General features: G+C 44.4%; 1 protein-coding gene across 2 annotated transcripts in view; it reads right to left on the minus strand.

Annotated features, from left to right (window-relative positions):
* Window positions 1-280: 280 nt before the first annotated feature.
* Window positions 281-25,760, minus strand: part of RIOK1 (RIO kinase 1) — an 87,031-nt gene continuing 61,551 nt past the window's right edge. Inside the window, exons 10-17 of one of the 2 annotated variants that reach the window (XM_069730695.1) lie at window positions 25,031-25,168; window positions 23,511-23,614; window positions 20,853-20,959; window positions 7,013-7,078; window positions 6,746-6,865; window positions 6,314-6,367; window positions 2,899-3,039; window positions 281-2,084 (exon numbers count right to left, since the gene is read on the minus strand). In XM_069730695.1, coding sequence (XP_069586796.1) covers window positions 1,974-2,084; window positions 2,899-3,039; window positions 6,314-6,367; window positions 6,746-6,865; window positions 7,013-7,078; window positions 20,853-20,959; window positions 23,511-23,614; window positions 25,031-25,168 — 841 coding nt within the window. In that variant the 3' untranslated portion in view covers window positions 281-1,973. Of the gene's footprint in view, window positions 2,085-2,897; window positions 3,040-5,705; window positions 5,818-6,313; window positions 6,368-6,745; window positions 6,866-7,012; window positions 7,079-20,852; window positions 20,960-23,510; window positions 23,615-25,030; window positions 25,169-25,760 lie in introns of those variants that run through there. The other variant, XM_069730696.1, reaches the window with a different exon arrangement.

Genomic DNA, 25,760 nt, shown 5'->3' on the forward strand with positions numbered 1-25,760 from the left:
AAATAAATAATAATAATAGTAATAATTACTAAACATCGGTCTTGGTATTATCTAACTATAGCTCTATCTAACTATAGATAAATAGTTCTATAGATAGATAATAGATAAATAGATAGATATATAGATAGATAATAGATTGATAGATAATAGATAGATCTATAGATTTCTCTATAGATCTATCTATAGAACCATCTTTCTGTGTGTGTAAACATTATTCTACAATGTAGTATGTAAATGAAGAGGTTGGACAAGAAATGACATCACAATTCTTTTTTTTGTTCAATAATAGATCTTTATTTAGCTTTCAAAAACGCATACAAATCCATATGAAAAAAATGCATGAAAAACTGCATAAAAAATGCAACGATTTTTACTTGTATTTTCTGGCAAGAGATGCAGATTCTGTGCAGAAAATTATGTAAGCAAATCTGCAACGTGTGCACATACCCTAATTCTTCTGTTTTCTATTAGGTCTATGAGATCACATGATTAAAAACTAACAAGCTGAATCCAAATAAGCTCTGAAGGAGATGTGATTGGACACCTACTGCAGTCTCCTATGCCCAGGGTCTGCTGTATCTGTGGTGTCAGTGTCGTGCTCCGACACTTACACACCAATAAATAAAAATGTCAGCCGCTGGAGAAAAAATAAATAAAATGTTAAAGCAGTACATTTAATTTTATATTTAAAAAGTTTGTATGTCAGAATAAGCGGGATTGTCTTAAAATCCAAAGTGACCTAGTATTGTTATACGTATGTGGAGTGGGGACAACGAGGGGAGTTATCTCTTCATTGTACAAAGATTTACTCCACACTCACTCACTGGGATATTTGATTGGTGCGAGGGCTAAATGGGAAAGAGAGTTAGGCCACTTAGAGGATGAAACGTGGGAATCTGTACTAGAATGAATACCAAAATTATCATTGAATGAGCCGTATAGACTTTCCCAGCTTTATATCATACATAGAGTGAATAGATCTCCGGATGTCTTGTATAGAGCCGGATTGAGATCTGACTCGGAATGCCCTAGATGTAGCAATGATAGTGCTGGAATGTTTTGGATGTGTCAGAGATTGGCTGCTTTTTGGTTGGTGGTTCTCAGCCGGAAAGAGGGGGCTTACAGATGTGTAATTCCAAGGGAACCAGTGGTGTGCGTGTTGGGATATGTAGAGGAGATAACTGGATAACAAGTTGAAAATAGCAATCACTAGATTACTATACATGACTCGGAAGGTCACAGCAAGAAATTGGATAAAAGAGGAGCCTCCTTCGAGTGAAAAGTACATTAAATATGTGGGGCATGTTATCGCCCTGGAAAAGGGAGTGTACCAGAAGAGGGAAAATGGTCTTGTATGACAAATTGAGGACGCCTTGGTGGGAATTGGGTAAGGAAGAGGTTAAGGGAAGATAGGCCTGGGGAGGTTTTTCCTATGAAATAATGGTCTATATGTTCATAATGGAAGACACTATATAGTGCTAATGTATATACTGTTACAAGATACACTAAGAGAAGAGCGTGAGCTGTCTAATTGGGAAGGAGGGGGGAGGGGTTGGTAAGGGGGGGTTGTTGTTGTGGAAAAATCGAAGATTCATGTACGGATGTCAAATGTTTTCTTGAAATTTTTTACTTAATAAAAATCTATTTGAGTTAAAAAAAAGTTTGTATTAATTATTAATATTAAAAGAAAAATTGCAAAACATCCCTTTTAAAAGAGAAACAAGCAATTCTAATTTATTATGTAACTGTTTACATTCATATGTACAGTATATTGAAAAGTTAGAAAACTTTGCATTTATTGTTTAATTTACACTGAAGGAAGCCAGTATGCAACCTGGCAAGATGTTCTACCACCTGGTAAAACATAATTTTTGTTATTGTGTTCCTATACACACAGTGTATTCCGCCAGCTCATCTGTAAGATGGATGTATCATACAAATTAGTGCCCCCCTGCTGTACAGTAGCACACAGTCTATTTGCCTTTTTTTGTTTTCGATGTCTTTTCTTTCCTCTTCTTCACGTGTTTCGGGATCTTGCTTTTCCTTTTCTCCCTCTGTGCGTCTTTGACCATTTTTTTCCTTTCCTATTGAATAGAAGTATAAAACGCTGACAGCAACACATTTAATGTCACAGGAAAACACGCTGGTTGCCCAAGAAACAAAAGACTTGGCAGAGAGGCATAAAAAAAGTATCTCTAGTAAACTCAAGGCAGAAAAGAAATAAACCTAAGGGAGTGATTGCATGCACCATTCAGCAGCTCTGTATATAAGGTGAGCGCTTGGGTCTGCTTGGCTGGGCATGTCTAGTCAGTACGTGACCGCATGTATGCAAATCACATACTTGTGGTCACATGACTGACCCCACTTACCAGCAACACCAGAAAATCCTGACAGTGTGCACACTAAGGCTCATGTTGCAAAGTCACAATGAAAAACAAAACCCAAAAAAACAATGCGAGACTGGTTGGAGAAAGTAAAAACTGGCTCAGTCATGAAGGGTTTTTAAAAATTGTATGTAAGCAAAAAAAAAATTCCCAGCATATCTTCAAGAGTGGAATCAAAGAACACAACATGAAATGCAACACTTCACATAAGCCCTATACAGCCTGAGAATAGTCCTTACACAAAGATGTGCTCACTAAGCTGGAGGCAAAGTAATCCAAGAACTGCGGGATAACATGGCCTCTCTCACTGCCGCCTAATGTCTCCACTAGCGGTTTCATTGCTGGTCCATAATTAGGCATTTGAAAAATAAAAAAAAAAGTGAAGATAGGAACGGAGACTACTTGGGGCAGATTACAAGCTGCTCTGGATTCAAAAGACCCATTTCTGTTAAGCTAGCCAACACAAAAGACATATTAATAACATTTTAAGGAATAACCATGGCAGCCAACAAACCTTTTTATCTATTTCGGAGGCAGGGGTTTGATCTTTGGGATGATGATCATCGGCGTCTGACCCAGACTGCTCACCACTATCGGCATCAGAACTTGAGTCTTCATGTTGTTCGTCGTAACTTTTCTGGAGCAAAGCTGGTACCTGGACAAACACGATGCATACAAAAGGCTATGAGAATCACCAGTTACTATTTATTACAAATGAGAAACTGAGCAGACCATGTACATAATGAATATCCGTTCTCAAAATCCCTTCATTCATAAGGGCAAGAGCAGACTCTCTCAGTTCCTTAAATTACAAGTCCAGGGAATCTTCATAATTGGGTTTACCATCCCTCCCACATCGACATATTAAGGAACTGTATTATAGACACAAATGCAATCTGCCTTCCTGATATTCTACTACAGATGTGGACAAAAGTTTTGAGACGGATACAAATTTTAGTTTTCACAAAGTTTGCTGCTTGCAGTTAGCCTAGAAGTTGCTCTTGAAGGATGTTTAGCTACCATTCTTTATACAGGCCAATGTTCTTAGGGTAAGTCTAAGGAGTAACGTTTCTCCTTGTGGAGAGTGACATCCCGGCTCTGGCATGCCAATGTAAGGAGTCTTATTCGCCGTGGGAAATTTAATATGCAAATTACCTATTCGGAGCGGAAGCGGACCTAAACTCTGTGGAACCACCTGCTGGAAGCAGCAATCCTACAAGTCATTATCGACCCTTAAACGAGTCTTCTAATGTGACTTAGGGTAAAAGCCAAATCAGAATTTCAATTTGCAGACAGTGTTTCAGGGTATTGCCCCTCGTCAGTGCAAAGTATGAGATCTGATCTGACTAGGTAAAATATTGATCTTGGGTAAAATTTTGAGTGAGTCTACTACCTTGGAAGAAAAGCAACCCCACACAAAAAGTTTCAGGTTGAAATCATATAGGACCAATGGTAGCGGTCACCTTTTCTTCTGTAATCATTCTTCCAGATGTCCCAAACACAGCTTCATCGGAGAAAATAATTTACCCAAGTTCTCTGCAGTCCATTCCCTGTACTTCCTGCAGAATGTCAGTCTGTCCTGGAGAGAAGTGGCTTCTTTGCTGCCCTTCTTAATCTGAAGCCAGTCTTCAAAAGCCTCTGCCTCCCTGTGTGTGTAGCTGCACCGACACCTGCCTGTCGCCATTCCTGAGCAAGTTCTGCACTAGTGTTGAACCAATCGGATATCTGAATCCTCTTTAGGAGGTTGTCTAAGCACTTGCTTGATTTCTTTGGCGCCCTGAAGGCTACTTCGTAGTAACTAAAATTTTCTCATTGAAGGTCTTGAGGATCCGTTAAATGGTTGATTTCAAGGGAATCTGTCATTAGGTTTATGTTATGTAAAGTAATCCAAGAGCAGCATGATGCAGGGGCTGAGATCTTGATTCCAGCAATGTGTAACATGCTGGTCTGCATGCTGTCATTTTGACACAACCACTGTTTTTCTCTCCTCCAGATCTAACAGTGCTCAGAACGCTATACAGTATCAGAAAGCTTGTAATCAATGGTGGGGCTTACACGGAGCAGTTGTGTAGAAGGTACGAGAGACCTAGATCTGTAGTGAATCTCTTGCTGATAAAATATGAATTGCTGTTTCAATCCAACACAGCCTAGTAAGCTGCACACTGCTGGAATCAGGCTCTCTGCACCTACACCATGCTGCTCTTGGATTATATATCAAAATCCTGCTGACAGATTCCCTTTAAAGGCAATCTCACATGCAGCAATGTCCTTGCCAGTAAAGCTTTTTATGGAAAGCAATGGTGACTACAGGTTTCCTTAGAAATAACCATGGTTAACAGGAGATGACAATGATTTCCAGCAGCAGCGTCCTTTTACAAGCAATCAGGTTTGCTCTTAAAGTTTAATAAGCATGACAGTGACTTGTTCTTGCTATGACTTTCTCCCCAGAAAAAGAGAAAGTAACAAGTTAATTTTGTGGCAGGTTGAAATTCAGTGGAAATGGGGTTGACATTACAATTTTTTACAATTCATCTGATCACCCTTCATAAGTGTCTCGTGTTAATACGAATTGCCACTTTAAAATAAACAAAAAGCTTTTTGAACACCGAAATGTGTCAGTCTTAAAACTTTTGGCCACAACTTTAGTGTTTAAGAATTGTCTAGTAGGGACAATGCCTGTAGGCTACATTCACAGTGAATATTTGGCGAGTTTATGATGTTGTAAATCTTACTTTATGAAAAGCAAAATCTGTGTCAGTCTCGAAACGTTTGACCACGACTGTATAAACAGGACTTATAATAGAAGCTAAGTTCATTACAAAAATCACAACAAGTCTGTATAAAAAATGCCAAATTTTGGCATCCAAATGGTTAGTTTGCAAAAGCAGATCACCATGTAATTCAGGTCTATTGGTGTGTTTGTTTTGCAGAGAAGAATGCTATAGCATTGATTGAACAGCATTAGAGGTAAAGGCTTTTTACATGTTGACTAGCGACGAGCGAATATACTCGTTACTTGAGATTTCCCGAGCACGCTCGGGGGTCCTCCGAGTATTTTTTAGTGCTCGGAGATTTAGTTTTTATTGCCACAACTGAATGATTTACATCTCCAGCATAAGTACATGTGGGGATTTCCTAGCAACCAGGCAACCCCCACATGTACTTATGCTGCTAACAGATGTAAATCATTCAGCTGCGGCGATGAAAACTAAATCTACGAGCACTAAAAAATACTCGGGAGGACACCCGAGCATGCTCGTGAAACGAGTATATTCGCTCATCACTAATGTAGACAGCTCTTGCAGCCACTGTACTCCACACCTCAGCTGCTTTATAACCTTGCTTTGGATGAGTAAGTAGTTTGTGTAACTCAGTTGGTTGACTCCCCATTTCCTCTTCTGCATGAGGTTCTGCAGCAGATTAACGGTGCATTCTAAAAAAAAAGTATTTTTCTAATAACCAATAATGTTGCAGATCACCTTGAAGGCCTTTGGCATCATGCATTTACATCTTCCAAGAACTCCCTTGTGACTAATATTGTTATAATCCTATGTGAAATACATATTTCAAGGGGTTGTTCCCTTTTTAGAATTATTTTTCATATAGGCTCCATTATCATCAAACCAAATTGTGCTTCACTTTGTGTGGGTGCAGATCTGAGGGGACGGCAGTGCAGCAACCAGTGAGCTCAGCGGCTCTGAATGGCTTAGTCAATCAGTAACTGTCTGCAGCGCTCTCAATGTGCCAGCACTGCAGACAGGAGCAGACACTGTGAGAAACGGCAGAGACTCAGCGCTGGTACTGAGGAGGGGGGAGGAAAGCACAGTTTGTTTTTTTTCATCATCAATGGAGTTTACGAGAAAAAACGTTTATGAAAAGGGTAACCCCTTTAATGTTGCATAGAAGACCTTCCAAGGTAAAAGTCTTACCGTCTCAGCACCCGACAAATCTTTCTTCAACCCAGTCACAGTCTGATAAAGAATCTAAAAAAATTAAAAGGAAATGAAAGAGTTGCAAATTTTTATTACCACACAGCAGGTTACAGTTTTACCTGTTCACTTTACTAGTTTTCTTTTAATGTAATACGTGCATATATAGTTTAATGAAGTATGTGTTTCATAGAGGAAAACCCTTGGACCCGGATTCATCAAGACCGACATTGTTCACACCGGGTCAAGGGCTCGTGCTGGAGTCAGAGCTGGATGAAACGGGCATGAAAATACCAAAACTTACTAAATAAATGTTGCGACTTTTCAAAGCATTTTATGGCAGAATAATAACTAGTTGATGAATCAGGTCCCAAATCTCTCATTAGAATAACGACCATATCTTCGTGGATGAATGGACATTACGTTACTCACATTATCCTGTTGTGCGTTCAGTGATAGATCTTCTTCTTTCAGCTTTTGCATCAAGTCCACATCCCGCTCAAAGTTCTTCACTTCATTTAGGGTTCGGGGAATGTACGCTTTCTTAAACACCTAAAAAATTGTGAACAGAAGAGTGGCAAAAATAACCAATTTTGGCGCTTCACATAACATGTATCCATCCCTTCACACCACCCAAAAAAAAACTTGCACTGCAAACACAATCTAGATACAAGTCACATTACACAGAAAACGACTTGCCTCTTCATCAACTTTATCTTGATTTGATCTTTCCTCCTCTGTTCTTTGAGCTGCTATTTCCATTGCCTGAAATGTTAAAGTAACATGTAAGTAAATATGAATCATTTGAACATTCTCTAACTATAGATTTCAAAAAGTAATTAAACTTGAATGATTTTTCATATTTAGCAAGCACCTGAATTGCCTGCATACCAGTGGGGGTCCAGATTTTAAGGCCCTCACACATCACGCACTAGTCCCTTGAGAGGCGTCCAGCCTAGCAGACAGCAGCATACAGCTCCTGTCTGAGAGAACCAACAGCCCGTAGTATGAATTCAATAGAAAGTATAGGCTATGCTCTCTGTGTGCAGCCTCAGACAGCAGCTGAGCACTTCTCAGGGGACAAGGGGGCCATCAGTGGAGGTCTCAAGTCCCAGATCCCACTGGTCTGCAGGAAATTCAAATGCCAAGTATAAAAAAAACAATAAGTAAAAGCAGCCTATTTATGTCTATTACGTACTGAGACAATTCTAGACACAGCACAAGTATTAGATTACAGAAGTGTCGGAGTGGGACACAATTACAATTCTAACTGTAAATGCAAAGATATCTATTGCAACTGTTTTATTTCCATTCTCATCTGATCTTCACATTTAGGATTCCCAGCGTCTGACACACATTGTGTGCGGGTGTATTGGGCAGGCACAGGAGCTGAGCCAGCTCTATACATGGTGGGTGCCAGTTCTGTATACAGCCAGCAGCTGCCTCCAACAGAAGCCGCTGCAGCTTTATAGTGTGACTATTCGCAAGAGAAAACAGGTGCACGATATATTCACACTTTATCCTGTACATTATAGTATATGAGAGGAATTAAGATATATACAGTGACTGCACACCTCAGGCAGTCCGACAGGTTAATATGTGACTGGTAGAACATCTGTCTGTGCACAGTATATTGTATACAGTGCAGAGGTTGTTATCCGATTGGTATACGATACACCGACTACAAAATCAGATATTAATCCAGTATACAGGACAATATGTGATGGTTTATATTATATTAGGACTTCAGAGCATTGGATATTATACCAGTCACAGTATCCTGTATACATCTGATGTCTGCACAGTATATTACAGTGTACAGGATGATATGTGACTGGTATATGTGAGGTTCTGCAGTCATTGTGTAATATGCCATAGGTGCCGACAATAAGTGAACATAGCAGATATTATATACAGGGACAGGCTGTGACAAGCACAAAGCACTGGCCCCTCAGTGGCGCGGCTCATCCTTGGGCTCGGCTGGCGGATCACTCAGTGCATTTAGTGGGTGTTTGGGGTACGACTACTAATCCTCTTCCTAAAATTCACAGCCACTTCTGCTGTATCATTAGACATTAATCACAACTGCTTTACTCAAAAGAAACCCGACAGCTGATACCTGCTGCGTGCACCACGTGCAGTGTGGATCAGACGCTGGCTGTACCGTTTCAGCAAGGCATGCTTTACGTTGAAACTGCAGTGTTTTAAATGCTGTTCGAGAACCAAACCACACAAGTGACCAGTCAAAGATGCAGGTCCCCCGCGGCTACTCTCCACTTTCTTTGAGTGAGCTGTTGCTCCATAGTGAAAGACCTGGCACTCAAGGAGAGAGGGGCACTTTGCTCATGCATTGCCACCGGTTGGCATTTAAAAGTTTGTTTAACTCAGAAACGCCGCATTATCCATGTGTTGAAATACCACCTGGCGGTATTTCCTGATGAAGGGGGCATGAGACCTCCGAAACGCGAAGAATAAACGACTGTGAATCCTTGATACTTTTCCTGAATGTTACTGGCAGCACAGTTTCTGTAAAGCCTTTGCACCATTTAAGAGTATATACCATGAACAAAGTACATTTTAAAGGGAAGGTGCCACCAGTTTTCTGGTAGTTTGCTTTTTTTGTTAAATTTAGCTTAAAATAGTAATTAAAATGTATTAATGCAATGTTTTCACTGTTTGCAAACATTTCTATATGAAAAATATATTTTTTCTTACAAATATATATGTACCACTAGGGGCAGCATTTTCCATTTTAGACCTCAAGCAGCTATAGTAAGATTTACCAGCTTTAGGCCATGTTCACACAGTGCGTTTTTTACCGCGGAAACGCAGCGGTTTTGCCGCTGCGGTTCCGCGGCTGTTTTCCATGCAGGGTACAGTACACTGTACCCTATGGAAAACAGGACCCACTGTGCACATGGTCCTGAATTGAAAAAAAAAAAAACGCACTGATTAGCTGCGGTAAAAAAGAAGTACCATGTCACTTCTTTTTGTAAAACAGCAGCGGTTCTGCACCCATAGACCTCCATTGTGAGGTCAAACCTGCAGTAAAACCCGCAGATCAAAAATAGATCTGCGGGTTTTATTGCGGTTCGTGGTGCAGAACCGCTGCAGCAGGAAGTGCGGGGAAGCGGGCGGAAGTGCATGGGTGGAGTGTGGCTGCCCCGATCCCACCCCCCCATGCTCCGATGCCCCTCCCCCGTGCTCCGATGTCACCCCCCGTGCTCCGATGCCCCCCCCCGTGCCCTAATCTCCCCCCCTTATACTTACCCGGCCTCCCGGTGTCCGTCCGTCCGTCTTCTCCCTGGGCGCCGCCATCTTGCAAAATGGCGGGCGCATGCGCATTGCGCCCGCCGAATCTGCCGGCCGGCAGATTCGTTACAAAGTGCATTTTGATCACTGAGATATAACCTATCTCAGTGATCAAAATAAAAAAAATAGTAAATGACCCCCCCCCCCTTTGTCACCCCCATAGGTAGGGACAATAAAAAAAATAAAGAATTTTTTTTTTTCCACTAAGGTTAGAATAGGGTTAGGGTTAGGGTTAGGGGTAGGGTTAGGGGTAGGGTTAGGGTTAGGGGTAGGGTTAGGGGTAGGATTAGGGTATTTTCAGCCATTTTAACCCTAAAAAAATTCCTAGAAAACACACAGACTCTGGCTAGAAAACTGCATCAAAAAACGCATCAAAAAAGGACCAAAAAAAGGACCTGTGTTTTCTGCCAAGAGCTGCAGTTTTTTAAAAAACAGTCCTGAAAAAAAAAAGGATGGAAATCAGGAACGTGTGAACATACCCTTAGGGTATGTGCACACGATGCAGATTTAGTGCAGAATTGGTGCAGAACTGCAGCTGATTTTTCTGCTGCAGAAACGCTGCAGAACTGCACTGTGATTTACAGTACAATGTAAATCAATGTGAAATAAAAAGCTGTGCACATGGTGCAGAAAAATCTGCGCAGAAACTGTTGTGAATTCTGTGGCTGAATTCACTCCTGTGGTCACAAGTGGTATTGCAGCCTCTGGGCTTCCTCCCTCAGGTGTTTTGGTGAGCTCGTTGGCTGCCTTGCTATTTAACTCCACCTGAGTCTGTCTTCCTTGCTCCTTGTCAATGTTCCAGTGTTGGATCTGAGCTTCTGCATCTTTCCTGTGGCCTGCTGCTCTGCTAGATAAGTGTTACTTTGTTTTTGTTTCCGTTTTTTCTGTCCAGCTGTGCTATTCTCTTTTGCTGGAAGCTCTGAGACGCAAAGGGTGCACCGCCGTGCCGTTAGTTCGGCACGGTGGGTCTTTTTGCCCCCCTTTGCGTGGTTCTGCTTTAGGGTTTTTTGTAGACTGCATAGTTCTCTTTGCTATCCTCGCTCTGTCTAGAATATCGGGCCTCACTTTGCTGAATCTATTTCATTCCTACGTTTTGTCTTTTCATCTTGCTAACAGTCATTATATGTGGGGGGCTGCCTATTCCTTTGGGGTATTTCTCTGAGGCAAGTCAGGCTTGTATTTCTATCTTCAGGCTAGTCAGCTCCTCAGGCAGTGCCGAGTTGCTTAGGTAGTGTTAGGCGCAATCCACTGCTGCTTTTAGTTGTGTGAGGATAGGTTCAGGTATTGCAGTCTGCAGAGATTCCACGTCTCAGAGCTTGTTCTATTGTTTTTGGGTTATTGCCATATCACTGTATGTGCGCTGATTACTGCACACTGTGTTGCCTGATAGCACAGCATAACAAGAAACGCTGCAGATTTCAAAGAAGTGCACGTCACTTTTGTGCAGTTCTGCAGCGTTTCTGCAGCAGTTTTTTCTGCACCACGTGCACAGCTTTTTTTTTCACACTGATTTACATTGTACTGCACAGAAACTGCACAGAAACTGCATCAAATCTGCAGATGCAGATTTAGTGCAGAAAATTCTGCACCACATTTCCTACGTGTGCACATAGCCTTACTGTAGATGGAAAATTGGGGCAGTAACTGCTGACACCACCATTTCCCTCCCCTTTTGGGTGTTCTAGTATCCCTGGGGCAAAATGAAAAGTAGAATCACAGGGCAGCGCCATTTTGTGGGCGACTGCCCTGTGATCTGCTATCACCAGCAGTTACTGTCTCTCTCTCCCATCAGTCTCTCTCACCCAGATTACATGATTCTCTCACCCCCTCCACAATGCCTGCCCATTCACTGCAGACCCGCTGCTCCTTCTCATCTTACTGAGGGATTAATCACAGCTCATGCCCAACAGCTGACAGCTCCTGCTAATGGTACACTGTTCCTCCTTGATGTCTTTGCAGTCTCTGATGCTCTGCCCCTGCTTTTCTCCTACCTTTTACTCCTGTCAATCTAGGATCTATTCTGCTGGAAGCAGTACTGCTTATGTTAGCAGATCTGAGGGCTCCATGAAAATGGTAGAACACTCCCACTATTGTGAATTGTGCAGCCCACAGAGGCGTGTCCAGTTCACAGCTGTGACATCTCCATTATAATAGATAGGGACATGTCTGTCTTATCTCCTATGACCATGGGGTGGCGTATTATGACAAAGTGTCAGCCCCCAGTGCCTTCTTTAAAGTTCTAAATATGTTTCAAATGCAATCAAAACTTAATTATAACAGCATGTTATGCGAAATTACATTGATTTATTAATGATCTACAAACGCAGTACCTCCTCTATAACCCCTTCATGACCCAGCCTATTTTGACCTTAAAGACCTTGCCGTTTTTTGCAATTCTGACCAGTGTCCCTTTATGAGGTAATAACTCGGGAACACTTCAACGGATCGTAACGGTTCTGAGTTTGTTTTTTCGTCACATATTGGGCTTCAGGTTAGTGGTAAATTTAGGTCAATAATTTTTGCGTTTATTTGTGAAAAAAATGGAAATTTGGCTAAAATTTTGAAAATTTCGCAATTTTCAAATTTTGAATTTTTATTCTGTTAAACCAGAGAGTTACGTGACACAAAATAGTTAATAAATAACATTTCCCACACGTCTACTTTACATCAGCACAATTTTGGAAACATTTTTTTTGCTAGGAAGTTATAAGTGTTAAAATTTGACCAGCGATTTCTCATTTTTACAACGAAATTTACAAAACCATTTTTTTTTAGGGACCACCTCACATTTGAAGTCAGTTTGAGGGGTCTGTATGGTTAAAAATACCCAAAAGTGACACCATTCTAAAAACTGCACCCCTCAAGGTACTCAAATCCACATTCAAGAAGTTTATTAACCCTTCAGGTACTTCACAGCAGCAGAAGCAACATGGAAGGAAAAAATTAACATTTAACTTTTTAGTCACAAAAATTATCTTTTAGCAACAATTTTTTTTATTTTCCCAAGGGTAAAAAGAGAAACTGGACCCCAAACGTTATTGTACAATTTGTCCTGAGTACGCCGATACCTCATATGTGGGGGGAACCACTGTTTGGGCGCACGACAGGGCTCTGAAGGGAAGGAGCGCCATTTGACTTTTTCAATGAAAAATTGGCTCCAATCTTTAGCGGTCACCATGTCGCGTTTTGAGAGCCCCTGTGTGCCCAAACATTGGAGCTTCCCCACAAGTGACCCCATTTTGGAAACTAGACCCCCAAAGGAGCTTATCTAGATGCATAGTGAGCACTTTGAACCCCCAGGTGCTTCACAAATTGATCCGTAAAAATTAAAATGTACTTTTGTTTCACAAAAAAATTATTTTAGCCTCAATTTTTTCATTTTTACATGGGCTACAGGATAAAATGGATCCTAAAATGTGTTGGACAATTTCTCCTGAGTACACAGATACCTCATATCTGATCACAAACCACTGTTTGTGCACATGGCAAGGCTCGGAAGGGAAGGAGCGCCATTTGACTTTTGAAAAATTAGCTCCAATCTTTAGCGGACACCATGTCACGTTTGGAGAGCCCCTGTGTGCCTAAACATTGGACCTCCCCCACAAGTGATCCCATTTTGGAAACTAGACCCCCCCAAGGAACTTATCTAGATATGTGGTGAGCACTTTCAACCCCCAAGTGCTTCACAGAAGTTTATAACGCAGAGCCGTGAAAATAAAAAAATCATTTTTCTTTCCCCAAAAACAGGATTTTTGGTTGCTTACCGTAAAATCTGTTTCTCGGAGCCTTCATTGGGGGACACAGGAACCATGGGTGTATGCTGCTGCCACTAGGAGGCTGACACTATGCAAATAAAAAAGTTAGCTCCTCCTCTGCAGTATACACCCTACCGACAGGAAGTAGGATATTCAGTTAGTGAGAAAGCAGTAGGAGAAGCAACGTGTAAAAGAGGAATAATAATAATAATAAACTTTATTTACATAGCGCCAACAAATTCTACGGCGCTCCATAGATTAACAGTTTCAAACACTCAAAGAGTGTTCAAATAACTCAAACGTATACAGTAAACAGAGCTGTTCAACTTGGGAGGGTGCTGTGTCCCCCAATGAAGGCTCCGAGAAACAGATTTTACGGTAAGCAACCAAAAATCCTGTTTTCTCTATCGCCTTTCATTGGGGGACACAGGAACCATGGGACGTCCCAAAGCAGTCCCTGGGGTGGGAAAAACAGACTTCCATCAGGTCCGAGGACTCACCACTGCCGCCTGCAGGATCCTTCTGCCCAGGCTGGAGTCCGCCGTAGTTCGGCGAAACGTGTGGATGGAAGACCAGGTGCCGCTTGCAAAGCCGTCAGCGATAACCCTGTGACGTACCGCACTGGAAGCGCCGACTGCCCGGGTAGAGTGAGCCTTTATCTCAGGAGGGGGCACTCTTGTTCTTGACCCGGTAAAGCTTCCAAAATTGCCGATCTGATAGAGCGAGCAATAGTCGCCATTGCCGATCTGATAGAGCGAGCAATAGTCGCCTTGGAAGTCGGCAGGCCTCTACGCACGCCATCAGGGATGGCGAAAAGAGAATCCATCTTTCGGAAAGCGGCTGTGCTAGCTAGGGAGATCCTCACTGCCCTGACGAGGCCCAGCCTGTTCAACGATCACTCCAGAGGATGAATCGGAGCTGGACAAAAGGAAAGGTATAACGATGTCCTCGTTGAGGTGGAAAGATGAAAACCACCTCGAGAAAGGAAGGAAGGCAGAGGCCTGGGACCACCTTGTCCTGGTTTAAAATCAAAAAAGGAGGTCGGCAAGAAGCGGCCGCCAACTCCAAAACGCGGCGGATCAAAAAGATGGACCTGAGAAAAGCCACCTTCCGAGATAGAACTGACAGGGAAAACTCCCTGAGAGGCTCAAAGGGGGGAACCCCTAAGCACAACCAATCCAACCTTTAAATCCCATGAATCCACAGAGGCCCTGTACGGAGGGACAGCGTGGGCTACTCCTTGAAGGGAGGTCTTAACCTGTGGCTGAGAAGATAACGTCTTCTGAAAGGGAAGAAGAGCGCAGGAACCTGGTCCTTTAGGGAACTAAGAGCGAAGCCCGAATCCAGCCCTGCCTGAAGGAAAACCAAATGGAAGGCAGGGAAAAAGGACATAGGTGAAAAGTGGTTGGACTCGCATCAACGAAAGTAAGCCTTCCAGGTACGATAGTAGATCCTGGAAGAAGACAAAGGCTTCCCAGCCTGGATTATAGAGTGACTCATCTGGGCCGAAAGGCCAAACGCTCTTAGAACTGTGGAGTCCACAGCCACGCCGTTAAACTGAGCGACCGATAATTCGGGTGGCAGATCGGACCCTGAGACAGCAGATCGGGTCCGCCCGGAAGACACCAGGGGTGTCCGCGGAAGATTGGCGATGTCTGCAAACTAAGACCTCCTGCGCCAATCCGGGACGATCAGAATGACCGGCACCCATCCAGCCTTGATCTTTTTCGACAGCTTGGAAAGCAAGGGAAGGCGTGGGAACCGATAGGGGAGCCCGAACTGCGACCGAGGAATGGCCAGAGTGACAACACCACTGTGAGAGGATCACGGGACCCTGGGCCGACCCGAGGGACCTCCTGTTCAATGGGGACGCCATGAGGTCCACCTCTGGAGTCCCCCATCGAAGAGCAATCCGATAGGAAACCTCCTGAAGTACCATTCCCCTGCCGCGAGGCCCTCGTGGCCGAGGAAGTCGGCGGCCTAAATGTCCATGCCGGGGACATGCACTGCAGAGCTCACCAGGACCGTTGCCTCTGTCCAAAGGAGGGTCCTGGAATCTCGGCCGAGGCCAGCGAACGCCGAGTCCACCCCTGGTGGTAGTCATATGCACTGCTGTGTCATTGTCTGTCTGGATTCGAATTGGCAGGCTGCTGAGAATCCTTACCCAGTGAAGGAAAGACAGAAAAGATGATCCGGGACTCGAGGACATTGATCGGCAAAGGAGGCTCCTGCACCGACCAACAACCCTGAAAAAACAGGCCTCCGCGAGCGGACGGGCGTCCGTAGTCACCACCTGCCAGGGAACTGGAAGGAAGGATATGCTGTGAAGGATCTACTCTGGGATAAGAGAAGTGACCTCGGCCACCAGTCGAGGAACCATTTGACCTGGGAGAAAGCCGGATCGGACGATGCAGGGAGAAGACAGACCTGTACCCTGCGATAAAATAGCCTGCTGAAGAAGTCTTGAAAGAAACGGGCGAAGGGCAAACTGCTTCCGATGTTGCAACCAAACCTCCTTAGGGCCGAGAACCCTGGAGCAAGCGAACTTCCTGACAAAGGAGGGATATCCTGTCCTCGGGAAGGAAGACTCTGGTCCGACAAGCGTCGAAGAACATGCCCAGAGATACGAGACGCTGAACAAGACGGAACTTCTTCCTGTTGATGAGCCACCCGCAACGGTTAGAATGTCGGAAAAGATGGATAGACTTTCGGGAGCCTGAAACCGAAATTCCTGAGCCTCCATGAAAGAGATTACTGAACGAGGGAATATCATCCTGAAGTGTCTCCGACGAAACTTCCTGTACAGCAAATGGAGATCCGGACTGGGACGAACCTTGCTGTCCTCTGTCAGTACAGAAAGATTCGAAGAGAAGCCTGTGAACCGATGAACCATTCCTGTTCTGGGACGGGAACGTTTACCCCAGATTTAAGGAGGGAAACAATGGCTGTAGAGAAACCCGGGACTAGAGCGGGGTCTCTTGGAGGTTGGGATTTGAAGAAAACGATCCCAGGACCGTGAAATGAAGATTTTGTATCTAGAGGATACAAGTGCCCTGGCCCATGCACCCTCTACTGAGGAGACCCAGACGTCCCTGAGGAACAGGAGACGGTTGCCCGGTCTGAGAAACGGGCTGGGGTCTAGTCGTGGGTCATGCCTAGGTGGAACTTCCAGTCCTGGACCTGGAGAATCCACCTTAGGAGTAGCAGGCACGCCAGGAAAGAGTGAGTCGAAGAATACCTTCTTCTATCTAACGTGCCAGTGGCCTCTGCTGTTGCGAAGAGGAATCTGATGCCGCAAAACTACGAAAAAGGTCAAAAAGACCGAAGTAGCCGCCTAAGGGGAAGTAGGCGAGGTCTGGAGAAGGGGACTGGTGCCGCCAGTGTCGTCCTTAATAAATTTGGTCCAGCATGGAACCGAAAAGGACGTGAACCCTGAAAAGGCAGGCTCGTAAGGGACTTCTTTGATGACTCTTGAGCCAAACAGTGCGACAGCTGGCAACAACATTACTGGGCGCCTGTGCGGCAGAAGACGCGACGTCCAGGGCACAAATTATTCCCCGGCGTGAGAAATCTGGGAGGCAAGTTCCGCCAGCCGACCTGATGGAGCTCCAGCTTGAATGCCCCAACGGAGTTGTTTAGCCCCTCGGATACAGACTTCGAAACCCAAGTGGAAGCCCAAGCTGGGCATTGGGATGATGCGGCAGTTTTGAGAGCCGACTTCACGAAGGATTCCATGATCCTATCGATGGAATCTTTCAGAGCCGCCCACCGGACAGCGTAAGGACTGTGTTGGTGGCAAGTTTAGCAGCCGACGGATCCACAGGGGGAGAGGTCGTTCTCTAACGCCTCTCATTCCGGTTGGCAATGAGATCCGGAGGAAAGAGATATGAGACTCCAAGACGCTTGTCTCTTTGAGAACGTCTGGTCGAATTCGCTCTTTCTCTGGACAGAAGCTCCTTGAATTCAGGATGAGGAGCAAATACCTTGGGAAGTAGCTTGGACCGTCTAAACGAAACCGTCTGATCTGCGGGTTTCGTAGAGGAATCTTTGATGCCACAGGTCTGATTGGTCGCTCCAATGAGGCTTTGAACCATATCCCTCATGTTAGCGATTTGGTTCGAATCCGGCCCCAAATTATCCTCCGAAGGCGTATCAGAGAAAGCCTCGCCTGACTCAGGGGAGGAGGATCGGGAGGACGCCGACTGCAGAGGAGGACCGAGTGTTGAGATGGAGCGAGAAAAGGACTCAGACTGGCATTCCTGTCTGGACCTTTTTCAGCTAGCCTTGGAGGGCTCGGACGGAGCTTCCTGCGACCCAGTGGCTACTGCGGGGGTCTGCAGGGGTAACCGATCCAGCATGGACACCAGGGTTGAGACACCCGTGTTAGATTGGCCACCGATTGAGACGGAGAGGAGGCCCAGCCTGGGACTGGGGAATCACTCTCGGGCGGATCGGCCGGGGGATCCTGGGCGGTGGGCACAATCGGGTTGCTGCAGGAGTAGGAAGACGAGAATGGCCCCCTTTTTTGCCCGAGTGGATAGAGGGCAGGGGGGGAGGTGGGGGCAGAGGGGAGTGTCGGTCTGCAGAGCAGAGCTACTCACGGTAGACGAAAAACGGGATCCGGAGGACGCTGTTCGGCTTGATAGGATGGGCCTCCGGTAAGAAGTCGACGCCAGGACCGGACTTCTGAGCACGCTTGTGTGCTAGGATCTTGGTCCTGGTGAGGGATCTATGAGGATACGGGGTGGCAGTACACGCCGTACTCATAGTCCACATTGTGGGACTACAGGTGTGACTGTTCACCCTGTATCCCTCCGGAAAAACCTGAAAGGAAACGACGCACATTGAGGTAGATAAGGGTCTAATGAAAGACCCGTGTCCACCTCCTACTGACACTAAGCTAAACTGAATATCCTACTTCCTGTCGGTAGGGTGTATACTGCAGAGGAGGAGCTAACTTTTTTATTTGCATAGTGTCAGCCTCCTAGTGGCAGCAGCATACACCCATGGTTCCTGTGTCCCCCAATGAAAGGCGATAGAGAAATTATGTTTTAGCAAGCAATTTTTTATTTTCGCAAGGTTAACAGGAGAAATTGGACCCCAATAGTTGTTGCCCAGTTTGTCCTGAGTACGCTGGTACCCCATATGTGGGGGTAAACCACTGTTTGGGCGCACGTCGGGGCTCGGAAGGGAGGGAGCACCATTTGACTTTTTGAACGCAAGATTGGCTGGAATCAATGGTGGCGCCATGTTGCGTTTGGAGACCCCTGATGTGCCTAAACAGTGGAAACTTCTCAATTCTAACTTCAACACTAACCCCAACACACCCCTAACCCTAATCCCAACAGTAGCCATAACCCTAACGACAACCCTAACCCCAACACACCCCTAACCCCAACACACCCGTAACCCTAATCCCAACCCTAACCCTAACCCCAACCCTAACCACAACTTTAACCCCAACACACCCCTAACCCTATCCGTAACCCTAACCACAAGCCTAATCTTAACCCTATTTCCAACCCTAGCCCTAATTCCAACCCTAACCCTAAGGCTATGTGCCCACGTTGCGGATTCGTGTGAGATTTATCCGCACGATTTTTGAAAAATCCGCAGGTAAAAGGCACTGCGTTTTACCTGCGGATTTACAGCGGATTTCCAGTGTTTTTTTTGTGCGGATTTCACCTGCGGATTCCTATTGAGGAACAGGTATAAAACGCTGCGGAATCCGCACAAAATTGACATGCTGTGGAAAATACAACGCAGCGTTTCCGCACGGTATTTTCCGCACCATGGGCACAGCGGATTTGGTTTTCCATAGGTTTACATGGTACTGTAAACCTGATGGAAAACTGCTACGAATTCACAGTGGCCAATCCGCTGCGGATCCGCGGCCAATCCGCTGTGGATCCGCAGCCAAATCCGCACCGTGTGCACATAGCCTAACCCTAGTGGAAAAAGAAGAAAAAAAATTTTCTTTACTTTATTATTGTCCCTACCTATGGGGGTGATAAAGGGGGGGTCATTTACTATTTTTTTTATTTTGATCACTGTGATATACTGTGACCCACCTCTTCCGACAAGCCTACAACCTGCAGTAACCACCGTTTGACCAAACCGCTGCACGGCCAGCTCTACCCTCACCTACTGTATCCTCACCCATCCCTTGTAGATTGTGAGCCCTCGCGGGCAGGGTCCTCTCTCCTCCTGTACCAGTTGTGACTTGTATTGTTCAAGATTATTGTAGTTGTTTTATTATGTATACCCCTCCTCACATGTAAAGCGCCATGGAATAAATGGCGCTATAATAATAAATAATAATAATAATATAACCTATCACAGTGATCAAAATATACCTGGAACGAATCTGCCGGCCGGCAAATTCGGCGGGCGCACTGCGCATGCGCCCGCCATTTTGGAAGACAGCGGCGCCCATGGAGAAGACGGACGGACACCGGAAGGCCCGGTAAGTATGAGAGAGGGGGGGGGTGGGGGAAAGAGATCTGAGCATGGGGGGTGGATCGGAGGACAGGGGGTGGCATCGTCGGAGCACGGGGGGAGCGGACAGGAGGACGGGGGGGGGGGGGGGGGGGAGCGAAGCACCGGACGGAGGACCGGGGATGAGATCAGTGGCGGTGGGGTACATCAGTGTTTCCAGCCATGGCCGATGATATTGCAGCATCGGCCATGGCTGAATTGTAATATTTCACATGTTTTTTAGGTGAAATATTACAAATCGCTCTGATTGGCTGTTGAAAGTGAAACTGCCAATCAGAGCGATCGTAGCCACGGGGGTACCACTCCCCCTGTCCCTGCAGATCGGGTGAAATTGGAGTTAACCCTTTCGCCCGATCTGCAGGGACGCGATCTTTCCATGATGCCACATAGGCGTCACAGGTCGGATTGGCATAGACTTTCATGACACCTACGTGGCGTCAAAGGTCGGGAAGGGATTAATCAATACAACTTGGAATAATAATAAATTCTACATTTGGATGTATTAAAAAAAATGTTCTCGTGCTGACACAATCTTCTAAAAGTGCCCCTGCTATGTAGTGTGTAATGGCTGTGTCTGTGCAGGAACATGGTCGTCACATACCACAATTCATGGCCAGGGGAGAAAGTGATTACACAGACAACATAAAAGTGGCTTGAAGCTGCTGCTGCTTTGAGATAAAATATTTCCCGGCCTGTTTTATCACAGGAGCGAGAGTTTCTGACACGTCTCCAGCCCTCTCAAGTCTGTCATTTTCTGAGCTTATGCTGTATGAACATAGGTAAGCATCCGTGCAGCATCTGTAACTATGAATTACACAGAAGGTCCTTATACATGGATGCACCTTCCCTGTTACACACCTGGATACGCTGCATTGTGAGTATGATACATCAGCTATTACACTCACAATGCAACATCCACAAGCAAAAAAGTATAGGAGCCAATTAAGAAGGCCAAAGAAAGATATTCAGATTACCTTCTCTAAATAGTCATCCATGTTATCCTGATTGATAGATGGGTCCGTAACAAATTCAAAAAGTTCTCGAACTGTCATCACAGCTACGTCATACTTCACAAAGAAATCTGCCGGCAAACAGAAAGTTGGGTTACTTTATTTAATACTGGGTACAAGGTTTCTGTTTATATTCAATGACTGTGGACACCTTTTACTGATATCGTTACTTATTTTGTTCTTAAAATTAACCAACTTTCTAAAGCAATCTTCATTAAAACTGGCTAAAGGGGATGGGAGAACTACAATACCCAGATAGATTAGCGAAATTAGGATTATTTAGTCTAGAAAAAAGACGACTGAGGGGCGATCTAATAACCATGTATAAGTATATAAGGGGACAATACAAATATCTCGCTGAGGATCTGTTTATACCAAGGAAGGTGACGGGCACAAGGGGGCATTCTTTGCGTCTGGAGGAGAGAAGGTTTTTCCACCAACATAGAAGAGGATTCTTTACTGTTAGGGCAGTGAGAATCTGGAATTGCTTGCCTGAGGAGGTGGTGATGGCGAACTCAGTCGAGGGGTTCAAGAGAGGCCTGGATGTCTTCCTGGAGCAGAACAATATTGTATCATACAATTATTAGGTTCTGTAGAAGGACGTAGATCTGGGGATTTATTATGATGGAATATAGGCTGAACTGGATGGACAAATGTCTTTTTTCGGCCTTACTAACTATGTTACTATTCGGCTACTGCAGAGTGTATCGCTGGCTGAGTTTCTGACTCCATGTTGCTGTTGGCACAGCTTCAAAAACAAGGAAGAGAAGACAAAGGGCCTGAAAGAGGAGAGATCATAGGTTGTAGTGAGGGCGGAGAACCAAAAGCAAGGAAAAAGGAAAAGATCACGCAAACAAAGCAACAGTAAAGGAAGGCGAGATCGCAGGGCCAAATCTACAGGGAGAGATCCCACACACAGAGAGCATCAGTAAAGAGAGAAGAGAGTTCAGGAATAATCAGCAAGGGGAAAGGAAAAGGTCCCACACACAGAGCATCAGTAAAGTGGTGAGAACACAGAATCTGCAGGGGAGGAGGAAAGATCCCACACACAGAGAAAACAGAACTCAGGGCAGAATCTGCAAATGGAGCGGAAAAGATCCCACACAGACAGCATCAATAAAGAGAACCCAGAGCATAATCTGCAGGGAAAGGGGGAAAATCCCACACAGCCGTCATTAAAGAGAAAAACTCAGAAAAGGGGCCAAAATCCCACACACAGACAGCATCAGCAAAAAGTAAGAGAAGAGAACCCAGGGCAGAACATGTAGGGGAAGGGGCAAATAGAGAGCTTCAGTAAAGAAGAGAGAACCCAGGACAGAATCTGTAAGGGAAGGGGCAAAATAGAGAGCATCAGTAAAGAGAACCTGGGGCAGAATTTGCTGAGTAAATAGGAAAGATTCCAAACACAGACAGAATCAGTAAAGAGATAAGAGAACCCAGAGCTGAATCTGCAGGGTAATGGGGAAAGATCCCAAACACAGATAGGTAAAAAGGGACGAGCACTCAGGCCAGAATCTGCAGTTGGAGGGGGAAAATCCCACAATGCAGAATCAGGAGGAAGTGAAATTGCACCGAGAGCATCAGGGAGAAAGGAGGGAAAAAAAAACAGTATCATGTCAGCATGACTACACTGGGGAGAGGAGATTCCCTCATGGGCTGTAGAAGGGGAAAATCACTCCAGGAATGAAAAGGTGCTGCTGTAGGAGAGCTAGTGAAGAAGGCAGCATCCTGAATAAACTGTGGGGAGTTTGTCAACAACTTTGGATACGTTATAAAGCTGCAAGAAAAAAGTGGAGCCTGCACATCTCTAACAGATTATTAGAAAAAAAAAGTCAATATATGCCTGCTCATAAAAGCCACAGATTATAAGATTCAAATGTATTAAATGGAATCTGACAGCAGGTTTTTGCTATGTAATCTGAAAACAGCATGAGGTAGAAGTTAAAACACAGATGCTGCTCTTATCAAGATCCGAGAAGTTATTTGCTTACAATGATTGTTTTAGCACCAGCATCATATCACTGCTATGACTAGCAGGTCCCTGGTCACACACACCCTCCTGTGATAAGCAGCTCACTGACTATAGACAGATGATGTAGCAAAAACCTGCTGACAGGTTCCCTTTAAAGGATACCTGACATCGGCCCACAAAGAGATGTTAATTGAAATCCATCAGAAATCTCACGTACATTGGGCCTTAGGATTACTTTTGATATCAAGATGAATAAGACTGATTTTTTTTCTTAGATCTTTGGATCATATACAGTTACGTCCATATATATTTGGACACAGACAACATTTTTTAAATTTTGGTTATAGAAATTACCACAATGAATTTTAAACAAAACAATTCTGCGTTTGACAGCGGCATTTAACAGGTTAATAGCGGTGGGTGAATAGCGATTTCACCCGTCGCTACTGCGCGCACATGTCAGCTGTACAAAACAGCTGACAAGTCGCGACTTTGATGTGGGCTCACCGCCGGAGCCCACATCAAAGGGGGTGACACGGCATGCGCAGTAATAGTACGGCGCATGTCGTGAAAGGGTTAAAGAGCTACATGCATATATAAATAGTTTGGGGTGTAAAATCATGCAAATTCCCCACATATTAAAAACTCACCATTCACATTGGCACAGTCTTTCCGGAGAAATTCCAAAGCATGAGGATGATCGTGTTCCACTGACTGAGACACATCGATTATATATACCTGTCCATTATGGTACCTGAAATTTATTACATTAAAGCACCTCAAAAAGTATTCAAAGCTCCATTTGTAACAGCAGAAGAAATTATAGTGCAAACAATACCATGACCAGTATGGCTGTCAAGAAATCTATACTTTGTTATACAAATAGATCATGCAACTCCATTAAGACAAGAAATAAGATTTATTAGATGAGCAATTTGGTAGAGATATGGCTGTACACTGGCAATATAATGTATTGTTTAAAAAAGAATGAAATCTTACTAGGTTGTTCCATGTAGGAATGCCAACCATCCTATTTTGTTCTTGAAAATACCAGTTAACAGTCAGCCTTTGATTTCATTTGTCAATTTCCCTAATAAAGAGAAATTCAGACCTTTGTGACAGGGGAGATACGTTTCCCTGAGCATGTTGGCATCAGTGATATAAAACCAGGATATTTTTCCTCCAGCACACTAAGTGTTGGGACAATTAAAAAAAAAGCTGCATACATGGGCTGGTTTTATGTGAGCACTCAAGAGTGGGAGGGAGAGTGCTCACCATATCTCTTCCTGCAGAGCTGAAACCAGCATGTGTGTTACCAGGTCACATGGTCTGGGATAAAAAGCCTGTATGGAGAGTCAGTGGGTGTCTTGGGAGAGGAGGTACTCCCACGGAGCTCCAAGGAGCAGAGGACATTGCCAGGTGTCTGCAGGTTGAAACCTGCAGAGAAGAGGACTCCATTATACTTTACTTGTTTTGCTTTCCGTTAAGCCAGGAAGGCTCTGCTTTTGTTTTCGGAACCCTGCCTTGCTGTATGCTGACTTCAATGAACCAGCAGGAGTTTCCACTGCCAAAGTGTTCCTGTGTCTACCTGAGGAAGCAGCTAAGCATGGCAACCACTACATAGAAGATGGGGTCTGAACAATCAGGGGTAATAATTATATTTCCCAATAGGTGCCCTACCTTATAAAGTGGTCACCATTTCTCAGACGTCAGTAGGCGCTAAATTGAGGACCGGCATTTCCTATTTGTGAAAATACGCTAAATAGCTGTGAGATCTCCCATGGGCAAGAAAACATTAGGCTTGCAAAATTACAGACCCTTATTTGGAACACTGGGAGGTCTTTTAATTATAAAACTACCCAGGTAGCTCTCCGTTATTATGGTAGATTCTTCTGCAGCATGTTTTAGGTTATGTTCACACACAGCATTCCTTTCTGCGGCTTAAGACTACTTTCTTGGCAATAAAAACCACTGTCTGAACATAGTCTTTCATGCAGTTTTTTGCCATAGACTTGATATCTGTAAAAAGCCCGAACAGTCATAACAAAATGTACATGAGGATCCAAGCATACCTCCCAACCACCCTAATATATTCTCAAACTTAGACCATACAAAGTATTTTTTTACATCAGTATTCATGTTACTGAGAATCACACAGACTTTTACTTACAGGATGTTAAATTCACTAAGATCTGCATGTACAAGTCTGGCATCCTGGTACATGTTTCTCATGTAATGAATAATGTCCAAGTAAATCTCCCGAGCCTTAGAGTCTGACAACTGGACATTCTTCAGCAATGGAGCAGGCCTTGAAAAAGAAGAACGAAAATCAAAGTGAGAATGACAAATACAATAGTGCAAGTTCAGATGTGGCAGAATAACCCCACAGTGGATCCAACATGCTACTCGTGGATTTCCCTCTATTTATTGCATGGCATGGCTTTCTTACACAAGAATAAGTATTTCCTATCCGCAGCAAAATGAATTTGGTGTGGAATTTTTTCCCTACATGTCAATGACGCTCTGAAAATACCATCCACATGTATTGCACTAGAATAAGCACAGCCCAACCAATAGACACCGTGATGGACCCTGGCTATACACTCACTTGTATACAAATATATGCCTAAAATCTAAGCCATTCAAAACCTCAATTTTTACACAAATGGAAATCAGCATTAGTTATATGAAATGCAATAGAACAACAGGTTTCAAGGTAATCCGTTTATTTATGCCGCCTAAACCATGGGCACCATGAATCACTGGTTGCACGACTGCCACTAGGTATATTTGTCTCTGAAACACTCCGGCTTTTCAGAGAAAACAGTCTGAATAGCCAAGACAAGAGACTAATCCTGCTCCACACGCGCAGGAGCTGCGAAAGGAAGCAAGTAAGAGGA

Source organism: Ranitomeya imitator, chromosome 6, assembly GCF_032444005.1.
Source record: "Ranitomeya imitator isolate aRanImi1 chromosome 6, aRanImi1.pri, whole genome shotgun sequence".
NCBI classification, from domain to species: Eukaryota; Metazoa; Chordata; class Amphibia; order Anura; family Dendrobatidae; genus Ranitomeya; species Ranitomeya imitator.